Raw genomic sequence first — 23,425 nt, forward strand, 5'->3', positions numbered from 1 at the left:
TGAAAGCAATTTCACACTTTATTAGACAATTCAGGTGCTGGCTGTGCAAGGCAGGAGCCAGGAGTGATGCTTGTGCCTCCCTTCCCACCTCCCAGCCCCTGGGCCGCACTCTGCCGGGCTCAGCCCCCCTCTGGCCCTGCAGGCAGCTTTCCCAGCAGGTCCTGGGGGTCCTGCTTCCCCTGGGCCACCCGTCTCCTGCATTCAGCCCCTCTCCCTGCACACCGCTGCACGTTTCCTCCCCTCCTTGCACCCTGGGGTGTGGGGATGGGTCAGGGTTTGGGAACCCCAGCTTGGGACTTCCACGGGTGCTGCTCTCCTCTTTGTGGTGCTGGCTGGACTGGGCTCACGGCCATCCCTGCCTGCCCCCAGTGTGCCCAGCTGCAGGCACACTGTGGCTCCTACCTGCCGAGCCTCCTGCTGTGCCCCTGGGGCTGTGCACACCTGGGCAGGGAGATAAGGCAGGGGCAGAGCAGAGCCTGAGCAGCCACTGCCTGCCTGTAGGAACATGGCTGTGCTGGCACCCTGCTCCTCAGGGACAGCTAGCTCTCTTGCCTCTCTCCTCCCACCAGAGCAAGGGAATGAGGGATGCTGTTGTCCCTGGGGCCGAAGCAGTGGGCAGAGAGGTAGGGAAGCAGCTCTGTGCCTCCCCGAGTACAGGGCTGGATCCTGCACACCAGGAAGATGGGGCAGGGCACGTCTGCAGCATGCTGCCTGGGGCCACTGTGGGGACAAAGGGAGCTTCTGCTCCACACACAATTCATGCTCATGAAGCTCATGCAATCCTAGGCCAACATATCGGCTCTGCAGACCCTCCCAGGGCTCTGCACCCCTCTGTGCCAGCAAGAAGACCTGTTTAACCCACACCGGCCTTGCCTAGACCACTGTGCACCCCCCAGCACACAAACAAGCAGGCCAGGGGCCAGCAGGTCGGAGTTGATCCCTGCTGGCACACCCTGTGTGTGGACACCATCCAAATGCCTCCACATCCAGGATGTGAATCAGCCCCGGTGCTGCGCCAGCACCAAACAACTTGCAGGGCAGCGGGCAGGATGCGGGCAGCAGCAGCCACCCCGCAAAGCCCTGGGCATGGCGAGACCCCGGGCTGGGAGCATCTGCCACAGGCATGGTCCTGCTCCAATGCCTAACCTTAGCCCTGGCACCTGGCCAGGAGCCGTCCCTGCCCACCATCCCCCTGTCCCTGGTCACAAGCATGTTCCGCCTGCCTGGCCAGAGCATTCCTTGTAGGAGAGCGTGTCCTCGCCGTGCTATTTAAAGGCACTCTTGTGCCCTTTATTTTTCCTTGTGGTTAGGCTGGAAGAGACCTGTGCCCTCTTCTCACCCTGAAGGAGCAGCTCAAGGCTTGGGACAGCAGTGAGTGCAAAGGGTTTGGGAAATATTCTGGGAGAAGTGAGGGACGTTGGTGCTCCACAGCCTCACACCACGTCCAAGGGCACCTCCTGGGGACAGAGCCTGCAGGTAAGGTCCCATGGCCATTGAGGTTTGGCCCAGGAATATCTGGTACTGCAGAGCCCAGCTCACCCCTTGGGGCTGGGAGAGAAAATGAGCAGCACCAGCTACCTCCCCTCGCCCCTCTGTGGCACTGCAGCCTTTGCAGCTTGGACCTGAACTACCTATGGACAGTTCCATCTCACCACCCCTAGGGACACTTTTCCCACTGACACAAATTTCAACAAACCCCTGCAAACCTGCAGCCACCTGCTGGCACGCGGTCCCGAGCCTTCCCTCTGTGTCTCCCAGTAGTAAGCAAACACACATGGGACATGTCACCCTCCTGCTTTCCAGCCCTTGTGCCCATCAGCACAAAACACATCTCTCCACCTCCGTGCTTGTGCCCACATTCCCTGGGCCATATCCTGCTGCTTCCCCAGCCCAGGGCCATGCAGCCACCCCCCTCCAGCATCTCTGTGAAGAGCTCCTCGGGTGCCAAGCAGATGGCTCTCATCTGAGAGCAGCACGAAGCCTGCGCCCTGGGGTACTGGGCTGGCGGTGCTCACACAGGCACGCTCCAGCCCATGGGCTCCTGGACAGGGACTGTCACCAGGTAGCTGGAGGGCACGTAGCCCCTCTGGCCGTTCACCTCCACCAGGCTCCACTCCTTGCTGCCCTTCTTGTCATGTGGCTCCAGCATCACCACGGGCTGCCCAGCCTGCAGGCTGACCTCCTGCGGACTCCTGGCGGCAAAGGAGAAGCCAGCGACCATCTGCGGAAAGTGAAGGAGGGGAGGGAGCCCTTGCTGGGAACAGGAGGCAAGAGGGGAAGGGACAGGCAGGGCAGGATCTATAGGGGACACAGAGGCTATTTCCAAGAGGGCAGCACAATCCTGCCATCAGTGGAGGGACAATGGGGATCCCAACAGGCACAACTTGCTTTGCTCTGTCCACAGCAGGTCCCAGCAAGGCAAATCCCAGCTGTGCCACTCCAGCCAGGCAAACAGCTACACGTATATAATCCCATGTGCTGGAAAAGCAGGTCCACATCCCCACCCGCACGCAGGGACAAGCACCGAGCTAGAAGGGTCGTGAGGAACAGCCCAGGGGGTGTCCCCCACTCTCACCTGGAAAGCCGGGGTGAATGTGGCCACCTGGGGCCTGGGAGCCTCGGGTGATGCATACGAATGTCGCCTTCTGTCTGGGACACTCTCTTGGGTTGGCGTCTGCATCCCGGTCTGCTGGCCTTGCACTGGGCTATAGGGCTGCAGTTTGCCAGCAGGCACAAACCCTCGGGGACCTGGAGGAAATGCACATACACACCGTTCAAGCAGCCCTGCTGCCTGACACATGTAGGGCTAGCTGGAGGAGAAAGGGAGGATAACCTGGCCATTGCCTTGCATGGCACAAGAGCCCTTCTTAAACTGGCCCATTGCTAGGGAACATCAAGCAACGAAACCCAAAAAAAGGGGTTTCAGGATGTTTGCATGCACAGGGTTCTGCTTTCCCACCCATGACAGGGAACAAATGGGGAAACCCAAGGTTTAGAGCTAAAGGCTACAGGTGTAGCTGGCAAAGCAGAGCTGTGTTTGGTCTGAGCCAGCTTCATCCAAGCTGAGAAAATGGTTCGGATTTGTTTTCTGACCCTGGTGCCAAGGCAGGGAGAGCCTACTGCAGTGCTTGCAGTACCTCCAGCATCCACCAGCCACCTGCTCGTGTTGCCCTTGGTGTCGACGCGTTGCAGCAGAGCCACAATCTGTCCCCTTTGCAAGGTCAGGTCCAAGTCTTTGCTGCCACTGACGTTGCTTGTCACTTGGTAAAGTTTGTCTGGGCCGTGTTTGCTCACGAGGGAAAGGACCTTCCGCTCCTCGGCAGCAGTCAGGGGCTGGTGGGGAGCAAGAGACATAGGAGCACTTAGTCAGACACGCAGTAGGCTGAGGTGCTCCGTGTGCATGCTCCATGTGCACGCTGTGGCTGCGGTGACCTCCTGTGCTGCTGTCTGAGCCAGCCTCCCCCCGGGAGTTGTCCTGCAGCACGCAGCCTCAGTCCTGCTGACCCAGGACACCCCTCCCAGCTCCTACCTGTGTCACAGGGCTCGGTGTGACCGTCTCAAACGCCTGGGTGAACGTACAGAGCTGGGCACCAGCTTGCTGCAGAGTGTCCTCCACCAGCCTCCAGAAAGCGGGCAGAGTCATGTGGCCATGGGGCAGCTGTGAAGACAGACCCTGAGGTCAGAGGGGCCTGTAGGGATGCACAGAGCTGTGGGTAGGGTCAGAAGAGAAGGAGCAAGAAGAAAAGAGGTGACAAAGCAAGAGAACGGAGTGCTGAAGATGCACCTTGCAGTTGAGATCCATCCCCTTTCAGCAACAAGAGCTGCTGCCCTCTGGCTGTGAGCCCTTGGGCTGCGCCCAAAGGAGCAGTGCCCAGGTCCTGTCCTGAGCCCCCAGCCTAACACCTTATCCTGAGGGACAAAGGAGGGTCTAGCTCAGGGCTCTGCAGCACAAGCCCCCAGGCCGAGCAAGGAGAACCCAGCCCCACCACTGGGGACATGCCAGCTGCACCATGTCCTCGTCTTGGTCACGGCTCAGGTCAGGGCCATGCTCACCCCTGGGCTGAGCCATCGCTTGCCAACAGCAGGCTCACAGTGCCTGTGGGGTGAGGCCTCCCGAGAGGCATCTCCAAGGGTTTGGGGCCCAAGCAATGCTCCTTCTCCAGGCCAGGAGCTCTCCTCCTCCTCCCCCTTCCCAGCAGAGAGCTCTCCGGCGCTGAGTGAGCACTGATTCTCCCGGCACCACACCAGTGAATTACTAGTGCTACCCTCCAACAGAGAACAGGACAGCTCCTGGCAGCGAGGAATAGAAAATCTGGCTTTCCCTGGCTGACGGGGAGGAGGGATCGCTTACAAGTGCTGTACAGGGAGCTGCATGCCTGCAGGGCAGGCTGGGGATGCAGCAAGCCCTCAGAGCCCTCACGGCCCAAAGGGAGATCAGGCTCAGCATGTACACCAGCATTTGCCCCCACGCCAAAGCCTCTCCCACCTGCTTCAGCTCCTTTTCTGCCTCGTGCAGGACTTCCGCAGCCAGGTCCTGGTGCAGGACGCAGAGGGAGCCCAGCACCTGCCCCAGGAGCTGCACAACCAGCTGGTTGAACCGCGGGAGCTCGGCCACGAGCAGGGCATTGATGGCGAGGTAGGTGTTCATGGCAGCCTCCTCATCGTACGTCACGCTGCCCAGCTCGCTCTTGCGCTCCTGGATCTCCTCGTAGTCCAGCAGCTTGTCCAGGCGCTTCTTCACCAGCTGCTGTGGCCCCACCAGCATCTCCGAGAGGCTGCAGAGGGGCTGCCAGACCAGCCTGTCCAGGCGTTGCTTCTGTGGGGCAAGAGGACCCAAATCTCCATGTGAACCCCAGCAGGCCTAGCAGTCTGCACGGGGCACTGTCCTGTGCATTAGGAAAGGCCTGGGGGACTGGGTGGAGGGCTTGTGTGGAGTGTGGAGCTCCCGAGGTGTCCTTCCCATCCACGTGGGATGCCCGCCAAAGCAGCCCCTTGGTAGAGCAGACACCCTGGTCACCACACAAAACCAGGGCTTCACAGGCCCCCCGGAGCTGCGCCTGCTGCTGAGGACACTCCCTGCACTGGGGCCACCCTCAATTTCTGGCTCCCCTGCCCCTGGGGAGCAGCCAGCCCTGGCACTGCTTGCTTGTGACCCTGAAGACCTGCAGGGAAGGAGCACTCACAAACTCGGGGAAAACAGCGCGGTGGAGGTGCTCTGCGAGGCGCTGGTACTGCTGGGCAGGGCCCTCCTCCATCTGCAGCTCTCGCTTGTGTGGGGCCGGCACCAGGAACGCCTGAAAGGAAGGGAGCGATGGGGGCTGGCCTCCAGGCACTGCCCAGCACCAGCCCACCACCTTCACTTACACCCACGTTCCCAAAGGCACGCCACCCTGACATGTGGGTTTGGTGCTCCAGCAGCTTGGGGGCTTCCTTTTGTTTGTGTGCAAAGCATTTATGGAGAGCATGAGGGGTGGGATGGGAAAGGAGACCTCTCCTTTGCGGCCCTCCCTGCCACAGAAGGGACTGGAGATGGAAATACAAAAGGGACTGACCCTGTGAGTAGGAGGTGGCAGCTCTGACCACTGCTCTGTGTGCTGCTCCCCAGCCCTGCAGAGGTGCTCCTGGCAATGTCTGAAGCAAGGTTTGCCTCTGTGTTGTGCTGGGGGCACAGGCATGCACAGAGCCCTGCCAGCCAGTGTGGAGAGAGGCCAGGCCACCCCTGCGGTACGGGAATGTCTTCATTGACTCCCTGGGATGGCTGCAAGAAGCTTTCCGAGGGAAAGAGACATGGCACAAATGCAGCAGGCACCTTCCCCAACATCCAAGCCCAGCATGACTCCTACCCCAACTTTTTTCTCAGGCTGCCAGGCCTGTCTGCAGACCTCTGATGCCCTGCTTGAAGCCAGGCAGGTGACTTACGGAGATGCAGCTCCCCAAGGGGCAGTGCCAGGCAGGTTTCCAGGCACACCCAATGTCCTGGGGAACAATCAGACCCTGCCACATCTCACTGGTGTGCAGATTGCCATCCTCTTGTTTTCTGTCCTTTTTACCCACTCTTTGGGCTCCAGGGAGTCTTCCTGTCCCATTTTCTTCTGTCCCCATCCAACCTGGGGAACCTTTCTCAATATTTTCATGACAAGATCTTTCCACCCCTCGCATTTCTGCTCTCTGAACCCTCTGCAATTTCCTGAGATTTTCCTGGTAATAGTGTCTGGAGACTGCAAGCTTTGCCATCACTCATACTTTCATTTCTTTCAGATGCCCTGAGGGATTTAAATGAGAAAATCATAGCAATTATTGACCCAGGGTACCTCCAAAAGGAAGTCTGCTGTCGTGCCTGATTTGGGGACACTTCTGCCTTCTGCCTCTTAATGCAAGAGTTTCCAGGCTGAACAACATTTAGCACTTTCAGCTGTTTGATACCTTGCAGTTATGATCAGCATAAGGACTGATTGCTCCCAGTAGACACCCAACTCTGCTGACAATGTCTTTGTTTTAACCTCCCCTGGACAGGAGCGATCCTCAGATATTGTGCGAGCCCCCAGCACAACAATTCATTTTAGCTGGGAGCTGAAAGTCCCTGAACACCTCCAACTGCTGTTTCCTTGCTTGGAAGTGTTCTGCAACCCTCTGAAATGCATTCTGAGGCCTGGATGGGGCCATTCCCCTGGAAGCGGTCAGGGTTTTACCTCTAAATGTGCCATGTAGGATGCCACGTTCTCCTTCAGTGCAGCCACACTGGATGCCACGCTCTGGAACTTCTCCTCCAGGTTGTCATATTCCTTGTCCTCCGTCTGCAAGACAAAGGGCAGCTTGTCCCTAGCTCGGGCAGGCCAGGGAAGGGTTCAGGCAGGGGTAATGAAGCTGGGGGATGAGGAGGGGGAGACCCTAAGGGGCTGCAGGAGTTTGAAAAGGGCAAAGGTCTGGGGTGTGTGGGATGCACACGGGAACAGGGCACTGCATGGGGTTGTGGTGGTGCTGGGGAAAATGCCACAGCTGCAAGCAGTGGTCCCTGCCACTGGGTTTGTATGCTTTTGCTGGGATGCCCAAGGATCTGCAGGGCTTCTGGAGGTCAAGGTGCTCCCCTTTAACCTCTGCAGCTCCCACAGAGGCAGGCAGGAAGCTCTGTACCTGCATTCCTGACCCTTGCAATGGGGCAGCAGGAGCCACCCTTAGGTCACTTGGCAGTGGGACAGAGGCTTTTATGGCAGCACGGGCCACTGGGTGTCAGCATTGGCCAGGCTCGGCTCTCCCCACCTTGGGGACGGGACGAAAGTGCCAGAAGCATGTAAGGGAAGGGGCAGCGGGTGCTGGCCACGGACAGGCAGGTTCGCACCTTGCTCACAAAGCCGGCCTCGTGCATGAGGAGCCGGCTCAGACGCGTGGTCTTCTTGGCGATGGAGTGGGTGTTGAGGCGAGCCAGGCGGTCCCGCAGCGTCAGGTGCTCGGCCTTGTTGTATTTGGTCGCTGCCTCGGGGGAGACATGATGTGGGGAGGGAAAAAAGTTGGTGAGGGGCCAGGCGTCCCCGAGGGCCCAGCACTGGCTCTGCAGGGGAACGGGCAAAGGGGCTGCTCAAACAACTGCCCTCCCCTACAGCACCCACAGGACCCTGAGGGTGCTTTGTTCATTGTTCATAGGACAGCAGGGACCCAAAACCCTGCCCACAGTCCCGGGCAGACACGGATCTAACCCAGCACAGCAGACCTGGCTCATGCTGGGTTTGATGCAGCACCGTGTGCTGGCAGTTTGGCTGCAGGCAGATGTGTCCCTTGTCCTGGCCCTGCCTCGCAGCCTGAGGGGCCTCGGTGTGTGCTGGGGCAGCTGGTTGGAAGCTGCTGGAATGAGGGGAAAATGAGACACGGCTGGAAAAGTTGTAAGAGCATCCTTGGCAGCCTGGCAAAGCAGGGAAACTGCGAGGTGCAAACAGCAGCGAGGCTGGGGCTGATCAACAGGATAAGCACAACCCACATCAAAGAAGGGCAGCCCCGGGGAAATTACCATGAAAACCAGAAAGAAAAGCAAGTTCATGTTTGTGGGGAGCTTGATTTCTCCTGTCCCAAGGACAGGACTGTTCCTCCCAATTCCCCAGCTCAGGGAATGCAGGCAGACCAGTTCTGTGCTCCCCCCGGTTTCCACCCTGCTCCTGCAGCTTGGCCAGGGTGGCATTTGTCCGAGCAGCACCAGCAGTGCCTTGCAGCCCCCTTAATGAGCACAGTGCCAAGAGCTGCCGGCACACCACCCCTGCTGCAGCTCCACCAGAGGGCAAGAGGAAGGGAGAGCTTGGACTTGAGCAGGAATTAACGCAAAAACACCAGGACACGACTAAGGTTGGACTGAGGCTTCCCGGGCACCAAGTCCATTGCCAGTGCCATGCGCCCTGCCCTAACCGTGCCCCCACTCACCCACTTCCCGCTGCCGCTTGTACTCGTTGATGTTGGCATTGACCTGGGCCATGGTGCTGACGGTCGCGGCGAGGGCCTGGTGGGCATTGGTGCCAGCGGGGGTGTTCTCCAGGATCTTGCCCAGCAGCAGTGGGTATTTGGTGACCCTCTGCACCGGCATCACCAGGAAGAAGCTGAGGTCCGAGGCGCTTGTGTGAGGCCTGGCGGAGAGGGGAATTTCGTGAGGCCAATGGGAAAGAGCAGCCCTCCTGCCCTGCTGCTTCTCCACGCTTCTCTGCAAGCATTTTGGGGAGAAAATGGAGCCTCTCCAGCACCAGGAGAGATTTGCTGCCTTGAACCTGCAGGTGAGCTGTGCCTGCAGCCCCAGTGGGGTTTCTGGCCATGAACCCCAGCTCCCCGCCACCTGTGCCCCCCTGGGCAGTGCTGGCAAGGGGCTGCTGTCCCCCCATCCCGAAGGCAGTGCCAGCCCCAGGAGGGTTCCTGGCCTCCCCGAAGAGTGCTGGCCTTGTCCAGCTGCCAGGCACAGGGTGTGCAGGCAGTGCCCCTCCTTCCTGCACAACCAGCCTGAGGAGTCATGTCAGCAGTGCTCCATGCAGCAGGAAACCCCAGCGGCTCCTCCGCTGCCATGTCTGCTGTTGGCAGTGCTCATGACCGTGCTGACAGGGCAGCAGCAGTCCCCTAGGGCCAGCCTGTCTCTCTGGTGATGCCGGGGAGTCCATGCCCTCTGTGGGCACAGCCCTTTGGATGGGAGCGATGTGGGGGTGAGGAGCAGGCAGGGGCTGTGTGTGCCACCCCATCCCTCGCTTTGGGGTCTGCCATAAGAGACCCCCAGGCTGTAGTGCCAGTTTGGCAGGTCCCAGAGGATGCAGGAGAGGCTGCCAGCAACTACAGCAGGCAATGCCATGATGGTCCTGCACTCAGCATGGGTGCATGCTCCTGGGCACCAAGAAGGCAGCTTGTTTAGAAGGGCAAGGCCAGGAGGCAAACCACGGAGAGGGAGGTGGTGGCCTTGGCAGCAGGTACGTACACCGTTGCATTCAGGGTATCCATGATCTCCTCCTGCAGCCTGGGGTCCTTGCGGTAGCTCTCCACAAGCAGGAGGGCATTGTCATAGCTGGCGCAGTAGGTCTTGTAGACAGTCTCCATCTCCTCTTTGAACTCCTGGAACAGGGTGCCTGGGGAAGGAGGGCCAGGCTGGAGAGGCTGCTCCTTTCCAGCCTGGAAGGGGTCTCGTCCCACACACCGAGCCAGCTCTGCACCCCTGCTGGGCTGAGCCTGACGCTGCCCCCAAGCACTCTCTTTCTGCAGGTCAGAAATCCAGCAGAGACCCCTGGCTGCAGAGGGGCTGCTGGCATGAATCTGCTCTTGGCACTGCCCTACTTACTGATGCCCAGCAGCTGATCGTGCTCCTGCGCAGCTGTGGCCTCGAGTCCCCTGAGGAACCGTCTGGAGAGGTGAAGGATGTCGTCAATGTTGGAGAAGAGTCCTTCCAGGTCAAGACCAGGCAGCTGAAGGGAACAAAGTTGCCCCAGAACAAGCCAAATAAATGAGGTGGAGGTGGACCTTGCATCCCGGAATCACGCCCACCCTCCCAAGCACCAGCATCCTTCCAGCTGCCTCTCATGACATTTGAGGAGCTGGAAATGCTCCATTCCAGGAGGCATTTGGAGATACTGAGAGCTGGCTTTGTTCCCAAGCAGGACAATGAGGCCTTTCTAACATTACAGAGGTACCACTTAGTGCCTTAGGACGGCTGTACTGGGTCAGACCTGATGACCGTACAACCCAGGACCTTGGCTGATGGAGGCATTTTGGGAGGCTGGGAGGACAGGGTGAGCAGGCAGTGACCTCGGAGCCATGCTCAGCACTGGCCTTGCCAGGATTCAGGTGCCTCACTGCTCTCAATGGGCTCACCCTACAGTCCCCAGCCTCAGCACAGGTGCCGACAGCCCCCCTCACCTGCTTCTGCTGGAGGTGTGCCCGGATGTCTGACAGGCACAGCTGGAGGTTGTGCACATAGCTGGCCTCGGTAGTGATCAGCTCCTCCACAGCCAGCCGCTGGCTGAGCTCCATCCTCTCGCAGAGCGTCACCTCCTCGTAGATGTGTGCGTCGGGGTCGGCTGTGCCCTCGGCGGGCAGCTCTTCAGCATGGGGGCTCGCCATGCCAGCGGGATGCTCTGCAAGGGCAGGTGTGTCCAGGTCACGGGCTGAGCAGGGACTGCTCTACGGGGTCTGGCTTGGTGCCCACGCTCGGTCACCCTGTACCAGGGCAGGGAGCACATCCCCGGGCACGTCTCTGGGATGCACGCTTGTTGCACAGGACACACAAGCTGCAGTGCCATACTCCAAAACCATAAAACCATAAAAACACTGCGGGTGAGGAGCAGGCTGGCTGTCAAGGGCAGGCACCCACATGAGGCAGGCGGGGACTTGCCGAGCACCCGTGCCCAAATTCCAGCAGCTGGGAGCAGACAGGGGCAGCCCTGGCTGCAGGCAGGGGGCAGCACCGCACCCCTAGCACCAGTTCTGCCCCCCTGCCCCGAGAGCAGTCTGGGGCTTTAATGCCTCCATGTCCACGCTGGCACCACCCGGGCTGGCTAATACTGCTGTGGCAGCGCCTGGCGGGCTGCCTCGCATTCAAGAGTCCTATTCAAAGTACAAAGAGTGTTTTTGCTGTGCCTGAACAACAGGCGTTTCTGTGCTAGGCAGAGCTGATTTACTGATTTACTGGGGGGGGAGGGGAGAGGAGGGAAGAAGTGGGCGAAGGCATGGGTGCCTTTGCCAGAGGCACTGGAAGCCCCTGGTGCTTTGCACCGTGGTGCCTGCTCCAGCTTCCTCTGCCCACAGAGAACAAGAAAAGTGGAAGCTGATTCATGGCATTTCCCTTCCTGGGGAATGTCCTCTCTTCGTGCCAAGGCCAAGAAGGAAGGTGCAGCTCTCAAGGCAGCACAGATAGTGCTGTGACCTGGCAGTGCAAGGCACAAGGCCTTGAGAGAGAGAGAAACAGCCCAGCCCACACCAGCACGGCATGCAGCTGCACGACACTGTGGCCCCAAGGGTGCGGAAAGCCCCAGGCACCTGCAGGGGAGCAGGGGGCTGTAGGCAAACTGGAGCCTCTGCTCAGAGTCTGCTCTAGCAAACAGCGGGTGCTGTGGCTGTGAGCACTGGGTAGCGTGGATGCCCCTGCCTAGCAAACCCAGAGCTACTGTGGAGGAGCCCTGGGCTTGGCAGCGGACATACGCTGAGGGAAGGCATGGCACCTCTGCCCGCCTTACAGAACTGCACCCTGTGAGCATCTCTGCCCCCTGTGTATCGGGTACATCTGCATGTGGGCTGCGGGGGGGCATGGGGAGCAGGGTCCTGCATCCTTCTGGGTGCCATGGAGGTGCCCAGTCAGAGGGATGCCACCAAACATCGTTAAACAAGCAAATGGCTGGGGCTGGCAGAGCTGGCTGCGAGCTCTGTGTGGTGCTGGGCACGCAGGTGTGGGGACTGAGGCGAGGGCAGAGCTGAGGGTCCAGCCCCGCTCCCTGACACCCACTGCTGCCCTGTGCTAGTTTCCCTGGGGCTTTGGGGCGTCACTGGTCCCTGTGCCAGCATCCCCGGGGATCATTCCCAGGCTGAGGAAACCTCTCCCCCCCCCCCTCCATCTGACACCCCGGAGGACGCACAAAATCCAAACTCAGCAGCGAGCAGACTGCCAGCGGGCTGATCCCCCGCTCCCCGCCTCCCCCAGCACCCCCCCGGCCCGCAGCATCCTTGACCGCAGCGCCCGGGGCCGGCAGCACCCCGGGCCCGGCACCCTAAATCCCCCCCCGCCCCCGGGGGGCAGAGCAGGGCCGGTGGGAGCCCCCGGATGCCCCCCGCTGCCCCCGGCTCCCCCCGGCTCTTACCTGCGGCCGAGGCAGGGGCTGGCGCCGGGCTCCGCGCTGCCGCTGCCGGGGGGGGCGTTAATGATAAACCCGCTGCGTCACGGCGGGGGGGCCGCGGGCGGCCAGGGCTGGCCCCCGGCAGGGCCGAGGGTGCCCGGCAGGGTCCCGGCTTCCCCAGGAGCTGGGGGCTTCGGGGGGCCGGGGGCAGAGCCCCCAGGCAGCAGCTGTGCCCGCGGCAGGCGCAGGCTCTCCTCCGCCGCCTCCGCTCCTGCAGCCCCGTGTGCCCGGCTCCCAGCTCGCTGGCGGCGCCCGGCCCCCGCCCCAGAGCCCCCCCCTGCTCCCCTCCCGGCCTGGGGCATCCCCTCGGCTCCCTGCCCGTGCCCCGTTGCTCAGCCGCAGGGAGGGCTTGGAGCAAATAGAAGCGAAGGAAGTGGTGCCGCAGACTGCGCAGCTGGCCACCACAGGCGTTTGGTGTTCATTTTGTACGTGTACGTATTTATTTTTTGCTCGCACCGTGCTTGCAGCCCTGCAAACAAGCTAGGAGAAGGCAGAGCCTGATGCACGGCCAGCTCCTGCAGCCTTGTGCTCATCCCCAGCCCAGCCGCGGGGAGCTGACAGACGCACCGGGACTTCTACAGGTTGGCACACGGAGTCCCAAAAGCCGCACGGCAGAAAGGGCTCACTCACCGCCCCACCGAGGGGTGCACAGGGGGGGGACACGGACACGGGAGCACACAACTGACCACATGCAGACAGGCAGCGAGGGCTTTACCTGGCTGGGACTTCGGGGACACAGGTGCTCCTCCTCCCCTGCAGCAGCGACTCTAGCCTTGCCCAGGTAGCTGTGAAGCAGGGAGGTGCCCAGCCAGGTACCTTTGGGCCAGCATTGTGGCGCCGTCACGAGTTTTCCAGATCCATCCTTGGGCAGGTGCAATGATACCACGTCCGACAGAGCCGTTGCCCCTCGAGGCACGTCACCACCTCTCTGCCCACATCAGCACTGGCTGCCTCATCACGCCAGGGCCTGGCACATGCTCTCCCAGATGCGGACGGAGCCCTGGCCAGGCAGTGCTCCCCTCCTGGCTACGTCCCTTGCCCTGACGGGCCAGGACAGCAGGGCAGCATTCCTGGCTGACCGCTCCGCCCCGACTGGCTCACACAGTGGGCGTTCCCCCTGGCACGTTTTCAATTCCAATCCATTTTTTCAGAGGCTTGGTAACACGGCTCAGGTGTTTTCCTTGCAAGACCACCATGCTGCTGAGTTGTTTTCCCCGGTGTGAGCAGTTTCCTTCTTGCTTTCCTCCCATCCAGCCCAGGACTGGGGCTGTGTGGCTCCATGCGGGTGGCTCTGTGACAGGTGTCACAGCTCTGTCACCACCCCAGGGCTCCCTGGGGAGCCAGGAAGGCGAGGGAGCGGGCTAGCTGACACCGCTGGGCTTTGGGTACAAGGGAAAAGCAAATAGGTGAGGGCTAGCCCAGCACAATTGTGTTCCCAGGTTTGGCGCTCCCATTAAGCCGATCTGCAGGACCCCCGTGTGCTCTGTCCTCATGTCCAGCCAGCCTTCAGACCCTGGAAACACCGCACCCAGTGAGCTTGGAGGGGGAGATGCATGGGAGAGCGCAGTACGGCAGGAGCAGCAGGGCAGGGCTGCCTTCTGCTGCTGCGCACCAGGTCGCTGCAGCCTCGCTGCACGCCTGTTTTTCCAGGAAGCTTCTCCCAGAGCCACCTCCAGCACTGCCCGGCCCTGTCACACCCTCTGCTACCTGGGAGCTCAGTGGCTGCTCTGGGACAGGGTGATGCCCCCACGCAGGGTAATGACAGCCCGCTGACATCTCGCCCCAAGGCTGTTTGCTGCCGACAGCTCAGAGCGCAGGGATTTTTGCAGCTATGCAAAACCTTAAAGCTCAGGCTGATCAGTGAATGCCAAAGCCATCAGGGGGCTCTCTGGGAACGCAGCAGACGCAGTGTGAGTTAGCCAGGGCTTGCTCTGAAAACAGACACAGCTTCCAGCCATGCAAAGTGTGACAGCTCTGGATATGTCCAATACCGGCAGGCAGGAGGTTCTGCTTGGAGCAGCGTGTTTGCACAGGAAGGTTGTGTTTCCTTTATTCAATCTTTCTCCATTATTATTGCTCTTCTTTGGATTTCTTTCCCGTCTTGAAAGGGCTTCACAACCACACGCTGCTATCAGCCAGCCATTCAAGTTGGAAACAAAAACACTTGGAAAAAAATAGCTTTCTCAAGAATGTGCTGGCAGGTGTGTCCTACTCGCAGAGCTTCCTCCCACACCGCAGGGTTAGGAAGTGGACTTTGCCTCCAACACCATTGTGTGTGTATGCTGTGTAAGCAGGGGATTCGAGCCAAGGTGCTAGGAAGAGAAGAAAAATGACGTGAAGCTAAAGGTCTTCATATTTAGCTGGTCATCAGAAAAAGCACCACCAGAAAAACCACATAGATGCCATTCCATATAGATGTCATTTCGTTTCCTGCTTCTTCCCCTTCCAGTTGACACAACCAGTACTTAAATCCACCACGGGAGCAAGGAGGGCTGGGCACACCTTCTGCTGGTACTGACACCCACATGGCTCACCAGGCTGCACTGAGCAGGCAGCGATTGCCTTAGCTCCAGCGGTCAGAAAGGAGCTGTAGGCTCCAGCCTCATGCCAGCAGGGCACTGCCTCCACCATGAGGCAGAGGAGAGGCTAAAAATAAGCAGATACAGAACTTGATCCGAGCAGAATAAACTGAGACAGCTCTTTATTTCTAAGGGGGTTGTTTATGGGCTGTAGGCCTCTGTTTGTCTTAGCTGCGTGATATGCTCCTTCCCTGCTCTGCGTGACGGTGTCTTTGGTGACAGCGGCAGAAATCTCCATTGCTGCTCTGCCCCCAGCTGTGCCATCACCTCCCTGCTCTCGTCTCCCCACAGCATGTGCCTGGTGCCCACAGGAAAAGAAGCACGATGACGGCTGGATGATAGTTCCCTGCGCACAGACTGCTGCCACTGCCCCTCCTGCTTCCTCCCAGGCTGTGGGCTTCAGCCTCCATTCCTGTGAGTTTTTCCTCCCCCGCTGCAGGCAACCCCATGAGGCAATCCTCCCAAGGAAGGTGAAGGGCAGACAGACCTGCTTCATGGAGGAAGCTTCAGCTCCTCTCTGCCTCTCCAAGGCTGCAGCTCCTGTCTCCTGTACCAACATTTTTGTGCCTGAAGCTTCATGTCCACTGGCCTCTGTGGTCCTTCCTTCACCCCACCACACCCCTAATGCCCGGCATTGCTTTCCCTGCTCTGAGATCCACTGTGCCCTCCCAAGGCCAGTGATTCTGGGCCTTTTCTTGCTGGTACCTCTGTGGTGGAGGGTAGCAGTTTGCTGGGGAGCACAGTCAGCCAGGTAGCAAGTGGGTTGTTTTGTAAGGGCCATGGTTTGCATCCCATTCCTGCCCATCAAGAATGCTGACACTGAGTCCCTCCTGGGTTCTGGTGGCCCCACAGCCGTGCAGGATGTGTTTGCAGGGCCATAGCTCCCTCCTCTGGCCTGGCCACATGCAGAACTGTGCATGGTGCTTGGGGACAGGGCGGCTCGCCCAGAGCTCTGTCCCACCGAGTCCTGGCTGTGAGGAGGCACGAGAAGAGGAAGAAGAAAATTTGGCTAATTTATGCCGATCCATCAGCAACACTGATCAAACTGACATCTTCTCCCTGCCTGACTTTGTACAGTTTCCTGCTCCACCCACTGCAGGATCGGAGCCCCACGCTGCCGTCGTGGGGTCCCAGAGCACACCGTGCCTTCGCTCAGCACCCTGCAGTCAGCACCCCACCCCAGGGTGCAGTTGCTGTCCTGCGCAAGGTGAGGGCATGAGAAGATCAGTTGAGGCACGCCCCTACAGGATTCACCTTCTCCTTTGGGATCAGCTGCCTCTGGAGTCCCACCAGCATCCACTCCTCAGGCAAGCTCCTGCAGGAGCGGTTACCCCGCAGCCACCGCAGTAGCTGCTCCCTGCATTGCAGGAGGTGACTCTTCTTGCTCATTAGAGGCACAGAGGGTGGGTGGAAGGCAGGAGCAGCCTTTGAAGCTGCCAAGCCAGTTCGTGTACCAGCTCTCCACCCGTTTTTCCACTGACACAGCTGGGAGTGTCTCTGATGTGACAGGGCTTGTGTCTGCGCCACAGGCAAGCACAGCAGCTTCCCCTTGGAACTGGGGCGTTGAGTGCTACTGGGGGCACAGCCCTGCCCATGAATCTCAGCCACGTGCTGTGCCCCAGAGCACGGTACGGGGGGCTGAAGGGAAGACTTTGCAGTAGGCCACCAGCTCCGTGCCCTGCCACGAAGGAGGGATGGGGTGGGCAGCCCCCAGGCTTTCTGCAATGGGCTGGGGAAGCCCACGGAGCCTTTTTGGGGGAAAAACCCAATACCTGGGCTTGCCCTTCGGATCTTGAGCAGATAAATGCCCAGTCAGGAAGAAACAGGCATCTCCACTGGGGGCACTTCCAGCTCCACTGACGCACTGCTCCCTGCCTAAGCGGCAGTGCCCGCTGTGAGTCTCTTGGCTGTAAGCGAGGCCCCCCCATGCGTCAGCAGCAATTACCTCACTGCCTCCCTGCGGCCACGTGACGATGGCAGCGTCAGGGGGGATGTCGCCATTGCTAACCCGGGTACCTGGTGCCAGCTGTAGCTCTTCCACCCACCTTGACTCACCAGCCTACACCCCAGCTGGAAAACTCTTTGCCAAGCCTTGGATCCCTTGGCCAAGGAGGGTCATGGGGTTCTCCAGGGCTCTCCAGAATCCCCAGACATCTGCCTGAGCTGGAGAGGAGACAAAGCCCATCCAGGCTCCAGGGTGGACTTGCACGGACTCTGATGTTCCTCATAGGACAGCTGGCCTTGGAGGAGCCTTTGGATTGTGCCAACCACCCCATGGCTGGTAGGAAACCAGCATGTCCCAGGTTTTGGGAAGGGGCCCTTTGGCAGGGGATGTGTCCTTCTGCCACACTGTAGCAGGCAGCCTGCTGTTGCCCCATGGGGGAGCACACCAGAGGTCTGCTCCCAGGTATTTCTGTGCTGGGAGAGCAGATCTGAAGCACACAAAAGGTCAGCAGCATTGAGCAGGGAGCCGCCACTCAGAGTGTGCCCTTCTTTCCTCCAGGAGCCCCGATGCATAATGAGGGATACATTTTCTTTCTGCTCACTATCAGGTTTCAAGTCAACAGGTTTTCCTGGCTGCCAGCCTTGCAGGGCTTCTCGTGCTCAGTCCGTGCTCCAGGCTGCAGCTGAGATCCTCTCCAAAGGGCTGTCAGCAGGGTCTCCTTCCTCCTGTACCACTGCACCCATTGCTGGAGGACTGATGCTGCATGCTACCTCACACCCAAATCCCATAGGCAACCTGCCCTTTTCCACGAGCCACGGAGAAGCTCTGTGGACAGAAGTCCCAGGTCAGGCCGGGGTAAATGCAGCACTGGGGCAGGCTCGCTGGTGTGAGAGCATCCTGTAAGAGAAAACAAACTGGTAACAGGAGCTCTCGGCTTCCCGTGGGTCTGCCACACACCGTGCTGGCATATGATACTGCAGTTACGTTTTCAGATGCTCAGGACTGTTCAAGGAGCAGGCAAGAAGAAGAACAATCATTGATTTGGCAATGAGCAATTCCCAGAGCCTGGCTGATCGGTTACTGTTGAAAAGCCACTGCTTATGAGAAATTGCTGCACGCCCAGAGTCCACAGCGCTGCAGGCAACAATGGCCCAAACATGCCTGATTTAGGATTTAAAAAAAAAAAAAATGGCCTGAGAAAGGGGAGGAACAGCAAAGTGACAGTGATTGCCAACAGCTTAGGAGGCTGTGTGCAGGTCTGGCTATCCCCACTGTCTCCGTCCCACAGGGAACATGGAGCAGGGAAGGAACTGCAGCCGCTGTATGAGGAATGCTCCATGGCCAGGAGCAGGAATGAGTGGGAGGCTGTGATGCAAACATGGGAGGGACTGTGCACCGCCTCCTCTGATGCAGGAATAGGGGCTCCAGCTAACCCTACCTGCAGGGAGTTTAGCACAAGGAAAAGGAAGTGGTTCTTCCTTCAACGTGTAGTTAAACCATGGAGCTCCTGGCCACAGGATGTGACAGATGCAAAGCATTTAAACAGGATGAATTCATGGGGAAAAACTCTACTCAGTTATTAAACACAGAGAGCCATCACCAATTTCTGAAGGCTGCATGACTGTTGGAAGCTGAGACTGCACTGGGAAGTATTGCTGCACCCTGGCTGTGCTCCTCTATCACCTGATGGTGGCCACAGCTGGAGCCAGGGCACTGGCCTGGAGGAGCTGCCCCATGGCTCTTGGATTTGCCACACTGGGCACTGAGGTGAAGCCACGCACAAGGCAGCTCCCCGGGAACACCACGCAACGATGTCCTTGCCTTCAGGACGTGCTTGGTTGCCCGGGGACACAGCCACCACAGGGAGGCTGCTCCTCACCGCGGGCTCAGCCCTGCTCGTGCCGGCTCCTGATCAGCTCCAGACCACCACAAGGTGTTTCCCTTGCCTTTGGGTTTAACAGAGCAGTTGGTAATAATCAACTGGAGTTATTTTTCTGGAAGCGTTTTTTGGAATGCCTCATGACATGGAGCATCCCTCTGTCCTCTCTCGGGATTCTCAGGCAACATACAGCCTAGCAGAAGCAAAAAATTTGCTGTTAACAGTCATCTTGTGATGTCCTTGAGACAGGGGAGGGGGAAAGAGTCCAGGAATTCATGGAAACCACAACATGTATTCTGGTCACAAAAGATAATTTTTAAAAAGTTATTTTTCTAGGGCTCACTTCTGCCTCTGTCTCCAGCCTGCATCTGTGCGTCTCCTCTCCTCACCTCCTGCTGCACCCCAGATCCAGCCTTGGGTGCACATCAAACCCTCATTTCTCCTCCTCTAAGCTTTCATTTCCCCCTCCCTCCCTGCAGAGGGGAGGCAGGTCCCACACTTGTGGATTCTCCCAGGAAGCTTCGGTTGGTGCATGTCGCTTATCTCAGCTCATGGCTGGGTGCCAGCCCCAAGGAGCCTTGCTCCTTCAGGCTGAGCAGCAGGGCTTGCTGCAGGGCCCAGCACCATGCTGCCTCCCCCCTGGCAGCCCTGGAGGGCTCCGCACCCCACTGGGAGCAGGGGCACCGGGGACCTTACCAGAGCCACAGAGACGTCACCTGGAGAGGTGACAAGTCTCAGGCCTGCGTCACACCTACACTGCGATCTGCTCCCCAGGCACTGCTGGGCTTTGCACCAGGCTAGCGGCACAGCCAAGCAGGGTGAGCAGACCCTTGCCATGTGGCATTCCTGCAGCAGGATAATAAAAATACCTGTGTTTTTGCTCAGCCTGAGTGCAAACAGACCAGGTGCAGAGCAGATTAGCAGAGCTGACTGGCTCAATGAACCTGAGGAGGGTTCCAGGCTGGCGGGGCTGCCCTGTGCTCTGCAGCAGGGACCTGTCCCTGCCCCCCATCAGCACAGGATGGTGCAGAGGATGATGTGGGCTGCTCTTGCCAGAGCTGTGCTCACTGCAGAGCAGCAGGAAGAGATGCGCCTCACTGGTGCTGCTCCCAGGTTGGCATTGTGGACATCAGTGAAGTGCCTTGCTCTTCTAGGCACCCAACTACTTTCAGAGCAAATAAATGGATGGCTCGGTGCCTCTGAGCAGCAGGAAGTAATTCAGTGTATTGCTAGAAGACATGATGGCCAAAAACTACATTAATGTGCCACCGAGCCTGAGTTGAGCTGTGCCCTCAGGGTCTCAGTGCCACCGAGCTCTGGGCTTGAAGCTCGCATGTGTCTGGCTGGTTTGGAGCATGGGCACAGAGAGAGCAGTGCATGTGAGATCATGCACAAACATTTCTGTGCCTGTCTGTGTCACCTGCAACATCTAACACGGACACCTGTCTTTGAAAACTACGGCCCCCTCCCCTGAGCTGTTCATTGGTGCTAAAATTAGCCAGAGGCCCATCAATAAAGGAGCCCTTGAAGGAACTCGCTCTCAGAGGCACCAAAGTGGGACAACCTGCATGCACTCAGCCCTGCATGGTAAAGTGGGACCCACGTAGCACGAGTGCTGCTCCAGAGATGTGGAGCAGGGCTGTGTAATCAGGGGCTGATTGATTTGTTAGTGATATTTCCTGCACTGTGGCAGCAACAACATGTGATGAGCCTTTCCCCTTACCTGGCACTTTCCACCCTGCACTTTTCACAAGTGCAAATGAACTGGAGCTCATGATGAGGCGAGAGAAAAATTCAGGCATAATCAAACAGCATCTCTCAGCCCCTGCTTTTCTAATCTACACAAGAAGTAGCTTTTGAATGACGTGAAAAGCTGCTCCATTGAGCAGAGATGTTTGGGCCTGCAGGTGACTGCTGTAAGTGATGAGATATGAGCAGATCCTGCACTGGAAGGGCACACTCACAATGGGCTGCAGCCCCAGAGTCCAGCCCCAGTTTGCCTGGAATTGGGTTCTCCAGCCCAAGTCCAAATCCTGAGACTTTGTCCAGCAGCACCCCACTGCCGTGCTCTGCGCATGGCATGCAGGACATGGGCCAGCGCTCAGCATCCCTCAGGAACTGGTCAGCTGCGAATCTCGCAAGGACCAAGTAATCAGGATATCCTAGGAAGTAAGAGTGCATCAAAATCTCAGAGACATTTACACCAAGCCCCTGCAGGGGGGGCTCTCCTGTTCTGCGGGCTCTGGAATGCTCTCAATTGTGTTTTATTTCCAACCCTGGGAGGAAACAATTTGCTCCAAAAATATGGAAGGAACAACAATGCCCTGGCTGCCCAGGACTGGCTCCCTGACCCCTGTGGAGGTGCTGATAAAAGCCACCACAAGATGTGCTGTGAGCAATAAAACCATGAGGCTCAGCAGCCCTTTGCTTCGTCCCTCCTCTGCAATCTGCTCGAGTGCCAGCTCCTGCTCCGGGGACAGCCTGTGAGTGTTTTTAGATGCAGGAGGTGGGAGACAGCAAAAATGTCCCTGCTTGGAGGGCCCTGGGGACAGGGAGGCACTTGGGTCTGCTCTTGGCTCAGGATCGCTCCTCCCAAAATGCGCAGAGAAACCCAGAGCACGCAGAGAGGTGGTGGGGAACCTGCAGGGATGGGCAGCGCTCAGCTGGCTGCTGCCACCAGGAAGGAGATGTGTCCATGCAGCGTGACTAAAGCCTGTGCTGAGCAGGCAGGGCTGAGCCAGCCACATCCTGCTCTGGGATGATGGCTCTGGCCCCGCTGTGGCAGCAGGCAGTCTGCATCACCTCCTCCGCTCCTCCTGTCTTCCCCCAGCATCCTACACCACAACACACAGCATGTATGAAAGCCACGCTCCTGAAAATGACTCAAGAAAATACTCGGGGGAAAGACTAATGGAAGCCCTAGGTGTATCAGCTGTCGTCCACAAGCTGAATTATTTTGCGTTGGAGGAGACTTGCCTTGGTGATTTGCACCTGACTGATCTCAGCAGTGGAAATGTGCCTGGGATGCCAAGTACCAGCACTCTTCACTAGCAGCGTAATAAATTCACAAGCACCAGAGAAACTGCTGCTGAAGACTTGACTTATCTACAGGTGTGACAAGCAATGAATCAGCCGTGCTGCCATTTACATCTTTTTGTTCCATAACTTCCCGGGAGTCTGTCATCTCACCTCACAAGGCACTCATTGAAGTACTTGAAGCAATTTCAGGTCTGACATCACAGCAAAGTTCAACCTCAGCTTCACCCTCCTGCAGCAAATTGTCTCTGGGGATTTTGCCAAACAAAAGGACCTGTGGTTCCTCCATCTGAGTACAAACCTAAAGGAGAGCAGATGAGCCCCATCAAGAAAATGTTAGGGCTCCTGTTTATTGACCTTTCTGCATGGATCAAAGCCCTGCACCAAGGCCTGGGTGACCCAGCAACACCCTCACTGGGGAAACTTCAGGAGAGTTTTTCAGAGAACAAGTGCATTGGTAGCATCAACTGTGCAGTAATGACATTTGCTATAAATCACCAAAATTAGCTGAAAACTCCCCTTTTCCAGATGTACTTAAAAAAATCTCACTCCAAACAGCCAAGAACATCCCATTCCCCATCCAGCTTCTCATGAGGCTTGGAAATGGTGCTGTAGGTTCATGGACATCTCCCCGGGGATGTCAACACTGTGGGGCCCTGGTCCCTCCTGCCCGTCTTGGCCAGGAGCGGGGCTGCCTTCTAAACCTATATCACCAGTGATGAATCCCTGGCCTCTGGGTGTCTTTTCTTATGCGATGAGACCTTCCCCGTCCTGGCAGTAACCCTGATGGGAAGGGATGGCAGCTCACTGAGGGTTATGTGCAAACTCCTGATACAGGCACCGTTGACAGAAATCCTGGCACCTCCTGTCATGTGCCAGCACTGGCGTTGAAGCCCTGCGCTGAGAGCCAGCCTGGCAAGCACAGCCTGTGTCAGACTGCTCTGGAAAAGCTGAGTTATTTTATAACCTGGACAGGTTCCCCAGGCTGGCTCCCACAGCCCGTGCCTGGCCGTGCCAGCACAGGGGGGCAAGAACCAGTGGGCCCTGTCAGGGGCCAGGAGCACCTCAGAGGTGCCCGTGGGTGCTCTTGGTGTCAGGGCAAGAGATATGGAGAGACCAGGAAACTGGATCTGTGGGAGATGCTCCGAGGCCCAGCATTTGTAGATGCTCTACCTCACGTTGGGTCCCAGCACCTCACCACCAAAAGCCTGATTTGGCTCCTCATGGCACAAGTTGCTCCTCTCCAGCCTTTCTCCCAAGTGCTGTAGGCCCTGCTAAACATCGTATGTTGGGGGCCAGCTAAGGTTGGAGCGAAGCCACAGCCCGTGGTGTTGGGTAGGGAGGACAAAACCTGGTGTGAAGGACACGCTGTGGGCAGACACCCGGCGTGAAGCATATGCTGCCAACAGGGCTGCATGGGCCTGGGGAGTGCAAAGAGATGCTCGAGCAGAATGGGTGTCCCGAGACAACCTGCTGTGTTTACAGACCTGACACCCAGATCTAGTTTAAAAGCCAAATCCCTCAGCCGTGGGAAGTGACAGAAACTCAGCTGCCCCTACTGCTGAAGAGCAAAGAGATACTGAGGTGATTTTGACTGTCCAGGACTCAGGGAAACCCACTGGTGGTGTTCCAGTTTGCACTTCTGCACCTGGAT

General features: G+C 58.4%; 1 protein-coding gene across 2 annotated transcripts; it reads right to left on the reverse strand.

Annotated features, from left to right (window-relative positions):
* Nucleotides 1-13,559, reverse strand: ARHGEF37 (Rho guanine nucleotide exchange factor 37). Of its 2 annotated transcripts, none has more exons than XM_068698109.1 (13): nt 13,048-13,559; nt 10,363-10,580; nt 9,788-9,911; nt 9,431-9,578; nt 8,404-8,603; nt 7,337-7,467; nt 6,690-6,794; nt 5,184-5,294; nt 4,487-4,816; nt 3,530-3,658; nt 3,138-3,333; nt 2,576-2,748; nt 1-2,221 (listed from the first exon to the last, which is right to left on the reverse strand). In XM_068698109.1, exons 2-13 carry the CDS (start codon nt 10,564-10,566, stop codon nt 2,012-2,014), a joined length of 2,061 nt encoding a protein of 686 aa, XP_068554210.1. In that variant the 5' UTR covers nt 10,567-10,580; nt 13,048-13,559; the 3' UTR covers nt 1-2,011. The 2 variants fall into 2 exon arrangements, with proteins under 2 accessions (XP_068554210.1, XP_068554211.1); XM_068698110.1 differs by lacking the exon at nt 13,048-13,559 and adding an exon at nt 12,297-12,579.
* Between the last annotated feature and the right edge of the window lie 9,866 nt (nt 13,560-23,425).

This window comes from Anas acuta, chromosome 14, assembly GCF_963932015.1.
Source record: "Anas acuta chromosome 14, bAnaAcu1.1, whole genome shotgun sequence".
NCBI lineage: Eukaryota > Metazoa > Chordata > Aves > Anseriformes > Anatidae > Anas > Anas acuta.

Coding starts and splice junctions, on each gene's coding strand:
- ARHGEF37 (XM_068698109.1), bottom strand. CDS start 10,566: ATGGCGAGCCCCCATGCTGAAGAGCTGCCCGCCGAGGGCACAGCCGAC. Junction 7,468..8,403: donor CAAGCGGCAGCGGGAAGTGG/GTGAGTGGGGGC, acceptor CCCCCGAGGCAG/CGACCAAATACAACAAGGCC. Junction 4,817..5,183: donor GCGCTGTTTTCCCCGAGTTT/GTGAGTGCTCCT, acceptor CTTGCCCCACAG/AAGCAACGCCTGGACAGGCT.